General features: G+C 40.4%; 1 protein-coding gene across 1 annotated transcript; it reads left to right on the top strand.

Moving 5' to 3' along the window:
• The first annotated feature begins 12,030 nt into the window (after window positions 1-12,030).
• On the top strand, window positions 12,031-12,711 carry LOC149500846 (uncharacterized). The gene has a single exon (XM_089735498.1). The coding sequence runs from the start codon at window positions 12,031-12,033 to the stop codon at window positions 12,709-12,711; it is 681 nt and encodes a 226-aa protein (XP_089591624.1).
• The last annotated feature ends 1,026 nt before the right edge of the window (window positions 12,712-13,737 follow it).

Genomic DNA, 13,737 nt, shown 5'->3' with positions numbered 1-13,737 from the left:
GAGATTGGGCCCTCCGCGCTCTGACCACACACCCCAACTAGATACGTCAAACAAAACAAGACAAATTGTCTATTACGGCTGGAATCATTTAAATGTTTTGAAACGCTTCCAAATTTGTTTAGTTGCTGAAAAGAGACGTGATTCAATATGAAACATGGGTAGAAAGCAGGACTGAAAATTAAGTGCCGTCAAATTACAGCCAACATAACGCTTTCAAAGAGATTGCATCGTCTCCATGTTTCTAGATTGTCTATGTTTAGTCTTTAAATATTTGCTTGCTTTTAATTAACTTTGCACAGAAGAAAAAAAAAACTAAATATTTAATTTTAATATAAAATATACAACAATTAAAGCTGAGCTTAACATTCGTTTTTTTTTTCACAATCATTATAGTATACAGCTTTAATAATATATAATAAAATATGTATGTATACTCGTACCCCAATGAATACAAAATAATACTAACAAAAATGTAACGTAATGTCTTAACATAAATTTTAACAAAATTTGCCATATCGACGCTTGAAAGGCAAACGTGACTAAGCGACAATGCGTGAACTTTACAATAGAATAATTTCAAGTTGAATTACCTGAAAACAAAATTTATTTTAATGAATCTAGCTGTAGTAGAATCTAGCTAGTAGCTGTAGGATTGAAATGATTTTAATAGACCTAGAAATATAAATTTTTTGCGCATCGAATATAATTATTGCCTATCATTTATGTACAAAGCAGTTATTATCGCTTAGTCATTTTTGCCTTTCAAGCGTCGATATGTTATGTTAATGTCGAAAGTTGAAGTAACTGTGTAATTTTAATTAATAACAAGGAAATATGGGGAAGCCAGGTGGAAGAGTAATTAAAGTTATGTAATTAAAAAGGTACTGCTTCAAAGATGTATTGAAAATAATGTGTACATTTTGCTTTGAAGACGTAAGAAGTTTTTAGCATTACGTTACATATAGCTTTAGCTATATTCAAAGAGAACTTTATAATACAATTTCCATTCCATTCCATTCCAGTTCTCTATCATGCTACGGAAGACTGAAAAACTTTACGTAAATGTTATTTGAGCCTATTTAATTGTGCTTTCGACTTTCATACCCTCTTCTTGTTGATAAAATGATTGCTAATTAAAATCATCAGGCGCTGCTCTATATATTCACACGATACTCAATTTGTTTTTATTGCGCTGGTACGCAGACGAGTACACGTCCCACTTTATGGTGAGTGGTTGCCGTCACTCATAGATGTCAGCAATGCCAGGGGTGGGGCCAACCCGCTGCCATCTGTTAAGTGCTCCCGCAAGCCTCGTTTGAAACTGGAAAAGCCTCCGGGCCACCAGTAATACTTCAATCATAAAAAGAGCCCCGTTTGAATAAAAGGCGATCGATTTTCGCCCAAGTGTGAAACTGTATTTGCACAATCAATTTATTGACCATGCAACATATAAGTTACTAGCCGTACTCGACCACTTCGCTGGGCATTTAAAATGAACATTATTATTTATTGTCATTATTATTAGGGAGTCCAACACTCATATAAATATTAGCCTATCCATTAAGTACATGTATTTTCTAGATGGATACCGAGTTTCAAGTCAATCGGATACATGGTTCAGTAGTTATAACGGAACATCCGTAAAAACCACTGTAGATTTATATATTAGTATAGATTTGTTTTTTTTCCCCTACCTATGCTGATAGCCTTGAGAGGCTATTTCAGCTTCACCCTAACGTGTGTAGGTGAGCTCACGGGGCTCAAACCGGAGTGTTGCTAACAGTGACCCTAGCAAGAGCCGTGCTTCGCAGAATCTACCACCGGATCGGAAACGCGACCCACTGAGAAGATCCGGCGAGAAACTCAGTGGGCGGTGCCTATGGGTTAATTCGCTCGTCGAGCCCTTCGTCGAAAGCAACGGGTTCGACGAGGACGGTGACCGGTGCTTGTGATACCTAAAAGCACCGTTAATGGATCGGGAGGATCCGTAATGACGTGCTTTTGGGCGACGTCGACTGTTTACCATTCGGTCTACAGGATCGGGTATGATAGATTTGACACGATATTCTTTAGTTTGGATCTTAAAGGGTTCAAAGAACTTTTGACACGTCTAAGAGCGAGGCGGAGTTTTATGGAACAGATTGATGTAAATTATTCTGGAATCTCTTATCTAACGACGACTGTACATGTCTTAAGAGCAAAGGAAGTAGCAAGGACCAATCTAAGTGATAGTCATGATTTCGAAGTCCGTATTTTGAAATTCTTAAATTGATTACCTCCTAAAATAAAGAAAATATGTCTAATAATGACATTTTCAATCTTCAATATTGTTAATAGCACAAGGTTGTTGATTTAATTACTGTCGGTTGAATTAATACAAACTGGTATGTGACAAGCCTCTAATTAATCGAAGATACGGTAATTACATCGTATTCAATACCACAGTACGTACTAAAGCATTCGCATTTTATAAACAAGACATCTTATATAGTAATAGTAAATAATTCTGTATATTAATTTTTAATTATTAATATGAATATAATATCTATAACATAATATAAAAATATATTGATGTCTTGTAACTTACTCTAACGACTCTGTACATAATTATGTGTACATTATTTATTTATATGTTTTTATTGCTTAGATGGCTGGACGAGCTCACGGCCCACTTCATGTTATGTTGTTACCGGAGCCCATAGACACCTTTAGAAGTCTATGGGCTCCGGCAACCGTTAATGCCGCTACTCACCTTGAGATATGACTTCTAAGGTTACAACGGCTGCCCCACCCTTCAAACCGAAACGTATTACTCCTTCACGGCATAAATAGGCAGGGTGGTGGTACCGACCCGTGCGGACTCGCAAGACGTCCACCAGTAATTACGCAAATTATAATTTTGCGGGTTTGATTTTTGTTACGGAAGTCAATCGTGAACATTTGTTAAGTACGTATTTCATAAGAAAAGTTGAAACTTGCCTGCGGGATTCGAACACCGGTGCATCGATCGATACGAATTCACCGGACGTCTTATCCTTTAGGCCACGACGTCTTCAAAATGAATTAACAGCTGTAGCCCCGGGGGTACGAGTTGGTGGCGGCATCTACGTACTTGTCTGTCTAGGCTTATCAATTGTCGGCGCTCAGCTGGGCCCTGGTGAACAGGGAGACATGCGCTCCGCAAGAAACTCACTTCGCAAGAACTTCACCTCACCTAAGCCAACGTCGGGTGAGTTCCGTTTCAACCGAGAATCGGCTACTGGCTATTTAGCAGCTACGGGTTTTAACTTTGACGCTTCGCCTACCACCCCCCGCGTGTAGGCGGAAGTCCGGCGATTTCAACTAATTTCCCTAAAAGAAGTACAGTTGTAGTTTTATAAGTTGTGTAAATTATATTATATGTAAAGTAACTCTTTATTCTTCAACTTTTAAATCATTATTTCGCCCCACTCGTTTATAATAATTAGATATCGGTTTGATCCTATAATTTACTGGTGGTAGGACCTCTTGTGAGTCCGCGCGGGTAGGTACCACCGCTCTGCCTATTTCAGCCGTGAAGCAGTAATGCGTTTCGGTTTGAAGGGTGGGGTAGCCGTTGTAACTATACTGAGATCTTAGAACTTATATCTCAAGGTGGGTGGCGCATTTACGTCGTAGATGTCCATGGGCTCCAGTAACCACTTAACATTAGGTGGGCTGTGAGCTCGTCCAACCATCTAAGCAATAAAAAAAAAATCTCATTAAATTTTAAATATCACTCACATTTTATCAACCCGGAAAAGTCCAGTTTTACATATACACATTGAAAAGCAATCAATTGATTCGTGAAGGCCGTATGACATTATTCATGTCCGTGTCTTTAAAAAAACGGACATGTGAGGTTTTGCGTTCATAATGGGTTGGACGGCTGCCAGTCTGCGTAAATACATAGTGTCGCTACCCCATGAAATAGCACAGGAAATGTGACTTAGAGAGGTCGTCAGACAATTAAGGGACATGTTGATCGATCTTTTTTTTGTTTTAGGGGTTTTCACATAGTTTTTTCTGTTGATCTCGTGATGAGCGATTTTCAGCCTGTGTATCCTCAGGGTACACGTATCCCTGGGTTTGGGTGTAAATAACAATTTTATTAGTTACTGTACCCGTCCGCTTCGCTGGGCGTTTAAAATTAACATTATTATTTCTCACCCCCACAAAAATTCTCATTAACGCCCCCGCAACTAGTGTAGGGAGTCCAACACTCATATAAATATTAGCCTATCCATTAAGTACATGTATTTTCTACATGAATACCAAGTTTCAAGTCCATCGGGTGCACGGTTCAGTAGTTATAACGGAACATCCGTAAAACCCCTGTAGATTTATAACTAGTCAGGTCATAAGTATTGTCACACAGTAAAAACTTTTCTTTTAGAATGCTGGCCACAAAAAAGTTTATTGAATTCGAATTTCGAATTGTTCATGAAAATAAAAATGTATATGTTTTAAAGTTTTTGTTTTATGTCAACAGTAGAAAATGAAATTTCAATGAAGAAGTTGATTTTGGAATAAATAAACAATCTTAAATTCGTAGTTCACATGTAGTAGGGGTGTCGAGTTGGTATCGTAAATTCCCAGCACGACCTTACATCTCAACTCTGTGACGCAGATATCATAATTTACTCCTTCTCTTCCTGCTTCATCCCAACAACGGCCAATTATTGAGAAATGTTTTCTTTTAAAAATAAACAAATATACCTATATATTAGTAGGTATAGATGGCGGAAATACAGAGAAGTTAAAAATAATATAAAAAATATTCTAATGTATATGTTATATCTGCAATATGTAGTTTAACATGAACCTTTTAACTAATTACATATTCAATAGAACCGACAGACCTTAAGAGAACTAAGACACATTTTTATGAGTATGTGTTATCATCCTCCTTCAGCTTTTCATCGTAGAAGGCGTGGTGGCTTCCACCGCGCCGCCCCTGCTCGGCTCCCATAGAGGCCGCCGGGTACCAGGTGCGAGGGCGCCCGGTATTCGGCTGTTGGTTCGGTAATCTATGTGCTTAGTGCGAGTTTTTTAACGTTCTCGATAGCGTAAAAGTTAGCTCAAATTTGTATGGAGTTGGAACAGCGCCCCTAGCGGCAAACATAGGCAAACGTTCCAACTCCATACAAATTTGACTTAACTTTTACGCTATCGAAAACGTTAAAGAACTCGCACTAAACACACAGGCGGTGTAAGAGGACTCAGGAATGCATCTTTGTCAAGGCCTAGCCTAGGAAGATTTTTTTTTATGGCCTTTCTAGGCAGATGAGCATACGGCACACCTGATGGTAAGTGATCACCGTCACTCATGAACGTCAGCAATGCCAGAGGCAGAGCCAAGCCGCTGTCTACCATTAGAAATAGGAAGAAGACCTCTGTCTTCCTATTCTCCTTCTTCTCTCTTCTTCTTCTGGTTATGAGATATAAATCATCAAACAAACAAACTACATAATGACCAAGCACCACGTAGACGCAGAAGAATAGCTATTGTAAATATCATTCATACTATTTTTTGGTGTCAGATATATAAATTAAACAGACTAACTTTATTCACACTCTGATTTAATCTGCCAATTTTACATTGATGCGTCATATTCAACTACTGTCCTCAGACCGTCTACATTCTCTTTCAAATATGTCTTAGCCGGCTATGAGAGACGCACAATCCCGCCGCCGTCGAGCGGGGGCCAGGGAGGCGGATGTCGCCCAAGCCCTGGCCCTCTAAGTGTTTCGGGTCCCCCTCACATGTCGGTCTGGGGACCGGCGAGGGGGGCCTAAGAAGACGACGTGCAAGCTGCTCTGCACGCGTTTTACGCAAGAGCGTCCGGGTGATGGAAGGCCGGCTATCCTCGACCCACGCCGGTTCTGGCCCAGCGGGGTATTCCGTAGGGTAACCCACTTTAACCGGCGCCATCTAGGCGGGCTTCGGACAGTCTGCCGACCGAGAGGGCTGGTGGTCGTGGCGCCGACGATCGCCAGTCCGGCGTCCCGAGGCGGAGGGTGATGGGAGAGATGTGCTCCGCACTAAACGCTTCACTTTCCCCCCTTTGCCTTGTCATGAGTTCTGTCTCATGCGAGGTTTGGACGTTGGTTGTTGAGCGACAGGAGGTTTTAGTCAGTTCGACTCTGAAATACCCCGCCCAGTATCCCCAGAAAAGGGCGGAAGTCCGGCGATTTCCTCCTGACCAAAAAAAAAAAAAAGGCGGCTATCCCTTCTTGATTGGTCTCGTGGCTAATGTGACTTTAAAAGCAGTCAATTGAGCAACTAATAAACAATAATATTTAAATGTTTTGCAATACAAACCTTACACTATAGACATGAATACTCGGTGTTAATTTAGGAACAAAATCTATTCAGTTCCATTGCTGCAGTAATGCAATCAAACACTCGTTTTACAGCAAATATTATGTAGTACAATCAGAGAACCGTTCGTTTGTACTTACGTGTCGGGGGGCAAATTTAACGCACGAACAAATCCACTACATTGTATTCAATTGGAAATAGTAAAACCGAAACATTCAATGCATCCCGCACAAAGCAAACGTTGGTCCGTTAAAAGCGTTAGTGTACGTATTCAAATATGCAACATGAAAATAATGCAATATTAATTCCCAATAATTAATACAAATCCCATCAATTGCAATCCCAATAATGCAAAATCTTATACCCTTAAACGAGCAATTCCTGTATATATATATAATCAGAATCTCGGAAACGTCTCCATCGATTTTCATAAAATTTAGTATACAGGGGATTTCGGGGGCGATAATCCGATTTTTTATCTACGATTTTTTTTCACAAAATTTTGTTTTATTCGTGTTTTTAATAATCAAATCTTCTCGACATCTATTGGCGAATACTAATACTATTTTTCTTAATCGAGGGCAACTAACCGCTTTAAAGACACAACAAGATGGCGTTATCAAAAAAATAAAACGAGCAAAGCTCGGTCATAATTTAGTAATAATTAAGGATAAAAATGTATGTCCGGGTACCGGTACATGATGATCGTTTGATGCGTGGATCTGTTTCGTAGCGCAGAAGAAAAGTGTGTTATCAACGAATTTGAGACTTGAAATGTTATAAGATGGGCAAAGGTAGCTCTATAGTGTCTATGGGCCCAGGATATCGCTTAATGCCAAGGGCCTTGACCTAGTCTTTGTTTTACCTTCTTAAAACTGGCTGGTTGTGGAGTAGATGACCAGAAGAGCTTAAAGCCCCCTTGGTCAAAAATTTTAACGGACACACAGTTCCGAAATTATACAAAGTATCACAGTTGCACTAAGCATTTCCTTACCTTTCAGAATTGAGTAAAACTCATTAAACAACTGTTCGGAACCGCAGTAAAAAGTTTAGTTGCAAAGCTGTCATTTATATTTTTATAATTTTTAAATTTTGTTTCTAAAGTCAGTAAGAATAAACTGTCAGCCATGAAAGTTGCATCATAATTTTATTTTATTTTATTGTAAAAATCTTCCTCCTAACAAATCCAAAGAAAGTATAAATATCTAAATAAGAAACCGTCCGCTACATGGTCCTTCGAGCCGGATACCCAGGAAATAAGGGAAGTGATCAAAGTTTGATATTCAGGACAAATTAGTGATGTGTAACCCATTACTCTGTTTTTTGTTTAGATTATTTATATTTATCATATTACAAGCTGGGTTAACTATGTGGTTTGTTTAATGTGTTTTTGTTGGCATTTTTTTGGTAATAGTCTATGTCTCTCACACTTGTAAAATTATTATTTATTTATTAATTATAGGTGCGTACATAATAGTGTGACTGTATAGTTCATTTTAGTTGTCATTATAGTTCATTATTTCAATTGTAACTTCTATCAATGCCAGATTAACTAGCCCGCTTCTGCCCAAATAATTCCGAAATGAGTGAGAAAGAAGAAAAGGAGTTAGTTAAAAAACGAGCTAGTCTAAAAGGCCGATTGACTACATTCAGAAAGTACATCGAGGAATTGAGCGGTACGTTGAATCAGCAACAAGTAAATGAATTGCAATTAAGAATCGGTAAGATCGAATTATTATTTGAACAATATGACGTAGTACAAACTAAAATAGAATGCCTCGCTGATGATTTCAGCTCGCAAAGCACAGAGAGAGAAGATTTCGAATCGATTTATTACAAATCCCTTTCACAGGCTCAGGAGATTCTTTCTCGTAATTCTAAACTGTTACAAACCGATGCGCATAGTTTTGAGAGTTGTTCTCATGTGAGCAATCATAGCCTGGTTAAATTGCCTACCATTAGTCTACCCAAATTTAATGGTTCATATAACAACTGGCTGGAATTCCATGACACCTTCAGTAGTCTTATACATTCGAACGAGGCGATAGGAGAAATTAATAAATTCCACTACCTCAGGGCCTCGCTAGAAGGCTCTGCTGCTGTACTGCTTCAGGAGATTCAGTTCTCTGCCAGCAACTATTCTGTGGCGTGGAAGCTGTTATGTGAGAGGTACGATAATAAGCGCCTATTAATTCAAACACATGTTAATAATTTATTTAATATAGACGCAATAAAGAGTGAATCTTCGTTTAATTTAAGACGTTTCATAGATCAGCTGAATAAAAGCCTGAGAGCTTTAGAGTCGCTGGGCGAACCGACTGATCATTGGGACACTCTTCTCATCCACATGATGAGTCGTAAAATCGAACAGAAGACGCTGCGTGAATGGGAAGAGTGCAAAGGTCGTCTTGATAAAGAAAAGCCCATTTCTTTGTCCATATTTCTCGATTTCATTCGTAACCGGGCCGATCTATTAGAAACGATGGAATTTACTCGCCCTAACCTTCCTCACACACAATTTCAGCCACCACAGTCACCTAAAGGTCAGAAAATTAAAACATTAGTTTCTGTCTCCGGAACGCAGCTGTCGTCGAGTGGCGGCGCTAGTATTATTTCTGGTTCCGGTACAACATCGTGCCCACACTGTAAGGGTGAGCATTATCTTTATAATTGCGATAAATTTCTGAGCCTTAATAATGAGCAGAGATGGGAATTAATTCCTCAGTTCAAGGTGTGTTACAACTGCTTTCGTAGTGGTCACTATTCGAATCGCTGCAAAAAAGGTGGTTGTACTTTATGTAAGCGTAGGCATAATACGCTGCTGCACACCTATTCTAATAATAAACAGAGAATTAATCAGCCCGCTCCTAAGCGTGACACTACGGCAATCGCCTCCGCCATCCAGCCTGAACCTCCTGGTAACCACGGCCTAACGTTAGCCACGTATTCTGCCGCCGCACCTTCAGAGATTAGTAAAGATGGTATGTTTGCGACGGCTCTCGTTAAAGTTGTCGATAGTAATGGTCACGAGCACATCATACGTGCTCTTCTGGATTGTGCGAGTTCGTCTTGCATAATTAGTGAGAAAACGGGTCGCTTATTGAATGCCAAGTATATTGATATAGATAAACCTATTTTCGGCATCGATAAGACTAGAACGTACACTTCAAAAATGTGTTATGTTTCTTTCAGTTCACGCACTGAAAATTATTCCAAATGTCTTCTTTGTTATGTATTGCCGTCCATAACTGACGACGTGCCTTGCCATTCATTTGATGTTTCGCATTTTAATATTCCCGCTAATATTATTTTAGCCGATCCCCAATTTTATAAGGCGTCAGAAATTGACATGATAATTGGATCTAATGTCTTTTGGGATCTGCTCGGGACACGAAAGATCAATCTGGGAGATAACATCTCGATCCTCTGGGAAACTCGACTTGGCTGGTTGGTGGTTTCCGGGGATCTAAGTGATGGTCATGGATATGCTCCCCTAATGTGCAACTTTACAAAACTTGCAGACATTTCTCAAGATCTTGATCTCGGCGTTAATGACACTCAGAACTTGCTGTCGCGGTTCTGGCAGCCGAAGGAAGTCGGCCTTAAGTCATCATACTCCGAGGAGGAACGAAAATGTTTAGAACATTTCGTTAAAAATACGAAACGTCTAGCTGATGGTTGTTTTCGTGTGCGTGTACCCTTAAAACAATCTGCGGACTGCTTAAGTAACGGACAACTCTAGTTACCTTGCCGTAATGTCTTAAGCAGATCGGCCTTGAATGCAGTGACAAGAACATCTCAGAGATCATCATTCACGACTTCTACGTGAATGATCTCCTCACGGGGTCTGACTCATTTCAGGAGGCGTTGGACATTAAGAAAAAAGTTGCCGCAGAGCTTGCCTCCGCCAGGATGCCTCTGCGCAAGTGGAAGTCCAACGATCCTCTACTCTGTCTTACCGGTGATCCGTGTGACGATAGTTCGTCCCTCAGTTTAAATATCGGATCCCTTGAGTCGTGTAAGACATTAGGCCTCAATTGGCAGACAGCCACAGATGAGCTTTCTTTCTCTGTCGATTCGTGTGAAGCCTCGCCTTCTACGAAACGCTCTATGCTTTCGGTCACTGCACGCATTTTTGATCCCATGGGGTTAGTTTCTCCCTGCATTATTCCTATTAAAATACTATTGCAGCGGCTATGGGTTCATAAGTTATCATGGGACGAACAGCTCCCATTTGAAATAGCCAAAATTTGGGCTAATTTAATTAAAAGCCTTCCGCTTTTAAATAATTTGCGCATCCCTCGCCTTATTGTTTGCGAGGCTTATACTTACGCGGATCTCCACATTTTTACAGATGCGTCACAAAGCGCCTATAGTGCTTGCCTTTATGCACGAAGCGCGAACGTGTATGGACGAATCAAGGTCTCGTTACTTATGGCCAAGAGTAAAGTGGTTCCATTAAAGCCAACGACGATTCCTCGGTTGGAGCTCTGCGGGGCTCTGGTAGGAGTGCGCCTCTATGAGAAGGCTATTGATTCGCTCCGGGTTCAGGTCAGGCATACTACTTTTCGGACTGACTCGACGATTGTGTTAGGCTGGCTTAAAATGTTGCCTAGTAAATTACAGCCTTTCGTTCGCAGTCGTATGGTAGACATCATGGAGAAAACCGTGAACTGTACCTGGCGTCATGTTCCCACTGATGAAAACCCTGCTGATTATATTTCTCGCGGCGTCGAAGTCGTAAATTTGCAGGGTCTAGATCTGTGGTGGTCAGGTCCTCGATTTCTGCAGCAAGACTGCTCTCAGTGGCCTTCCAATCCAGTCCGGTACAGCGAGTCCAAACTCCCTGAAGTTCGTACTGAAGTCTCGTTGCACCTTTCAGTTCCACGTGATGATTCATTTATTGATTTCAGCCGATTCTCAAGCCTATCTCGACTAAAACGTGCTGTAGCCTATGCATTGAGATTCATAAATTTATGCAGAAAGCTATATCCACAAACATTTAAGCTCTAAAGAGTTACAGAACGCTTTGAACTTGATTATTAGGAAAGCTCAGTCTGAGTTGTTCGTCGAATACAAGCTCCTAACTCAGGGACATTCGGTATCTCCTAAAAGTCCCCTCAACAAGTTCAATGTCTTTCTTGATGACGCTCAAATTATGCGTGTTGGTGGCAGGTTTGGAAACGCGTCGGAGTTTTCGTATGAGAAAAAATATCCTATAATCCTACAGTCCACTCACATTCTCACAAAACTCGTATTCAAGGCTGAACATATTAAGCTTATGCACGCTGGACCCCAACTATTATTAGCTTCTATAAGAGAAGTCTACTGGCCTATTGGCGGTCGCAATTTGGCCAAGGCCACTTACCATAATTGTATAAGATGTACTCGCATGCGAGCATAAACAGTTTCTCCTCTTAAGGGAAATTTACCTGTGCACCGCCTCACTCCTGGTCGCCCGTTCGAGTGTGTAGGCATCGACTATGCTGGACCCATCTCGTCCGTTAACCGCCTTGGTCAAGGTTGTAGAATCGTTAAGGTCTCCATCGCGATTTTTGTATGTTTCAAAACAAAGGCGATCCATATCGAATTAGTAGGTGATTTAACCAGCAATAGTTTTCTCTCTGCAATACGCCGGTTGGTATCGCGGAGAGGTAAGCCTACTCATATATTATTATATTCGGACAATGGTACGTCATTCGTCGGTGCGTAAAAAACAAATCGGTACATTCTTAAAATCCAATTGCAATTCTTTGCCTGATGCTTTGATCGAAGAAGGTATTAACTTCCACCTGTGTCCACCTTACTCTCCTCATTTTGGGGGTCTTTGGGAGGCGGGGTTTAAATCTATTAAATTCCATATGCACAGAGTATTGGGAAATTGTAATTTAACTTATGAGGAATTGATCACTGTCCTAACGCAAATCGAAGCAATATTGAATTCTCGGCCGCTGACTCCACTATCAAGCGATCCCGATGACATGATGCCGCTTACTCCTGGGCATTTTCTCATTGGCCAGCCCCTTACTGCAATGCCTGCTGCTGAGTACAAGGACTGCCGGCTAAGCAATCTCACCAGGTTCCAGCGGTTAGAGCTTATGCGACAACATTTTTGGGCCAGATGGTCAAAGGAATACATTAGTGAGCTGCAGCAAAGAACAAAATGGCGCACCAATCAGTCATCGCTGAAGCTTCACAGCCTGATTGTGGTGAAGGAAGACAATCTCCCGCCACTTAAATGGAGACTGGGCCGCATAGTAGCTGTCTATCCAGGGTCCGACGGAGTCAACCGGGTCGCAGACATTCGTACTTCAAGCGAAGTCATCAAGAGGTCGTTTAATAAGATTTGTCCCCTGATTGCGGATTAGTTTTGGGTTGAAAGGAAACCTTTCAACATCCGGGGGCATGTTCGGAACCGCAGTAAAAAGTTTAGTTGCAAAGCTGTCATTTATATTTTTATAATTTTTAAATTTTGTTTCTAAAGTCAGTAAGAATAAACTGTCAGCCATGAAAGTTGCATCATAATTTTATTTTATTTTATTGTAAAAATCTTCCTCCTAACAAATCCAAAGAAAGTATAAATATCTAAATAAGAAACCGTCCGCTACAACAACAAATCATCATTTTTCACCGGAGCATCTTATTCACATATACATGTCTCTCTCACACATTATTTTCTCACATACACCAATGCCGATGTATTGTTCTGGTCATATTGTAGCTTTTTCAAAGTAATTTTACCTTCTTTTTCTATAATGCTTAGATAGCGAGCGCACTCCCTACCTGGTACAACGGCTGTCCCGACCTTCAAACTGGAACGCACTACTGCTTCACGTCAGAAATAGGCAGGGTGATGGTACCTACCCGTGTGGACTCACAAGATGTCCTACCACCAGTAAAAATGCTACCTAACCTAAATTAATCAACATTACTGTACTATCGTAGTACCAATACCGCATCAACCTACCATTGACACCTTCGATCAAGAGTACTATTATTGATCGAAGATTGACACTTGCGTTTTTCTATCTTATTTATGGTCTGAATATATTTTGCGTCACGGCAAGTTTACTCGAAAAATACTCGGTGCCTTATATGTAGACTGATTTTCACTGAGGAAGAAATGAAAATTTATCACACTGAACAATGACCAGAACTGCAATTTTCCCATACTTTATTGTTATCGAAAGCCTGCGGTATACCACTGCAAAGCAGCCAATATACATATGATACACACACACAAATTAGACAATTTAAAATTTTGTCCGTACACAAATTACGTAATAATGTATTCCAAACATAATTTCATATGTTTGTGGGTTTAATATTGGCTTTGTAATAACAGTATGTGAATTGTTTGCTACCACGAAATCTATAAATTTGCGTAATTACTT

This window comes from Bombyx mandarina, chromosome 19, assembly GCF_030267445.1.
Source record: "Bombyx mandarina strain Sakado chromosome 19, ASM3026744v2".
NCBI classification, from domain to species: Eukaryota; Metazoa; Arthropoda; class Insecta; order Lepidoptera; family Bombycidae; genus Bombyx; species Bombyx mandarina.
Note: the sequence above shows the minus strand (reverse complement) of the source record. Positions and strands in the feature narration are given on the sequence as shown.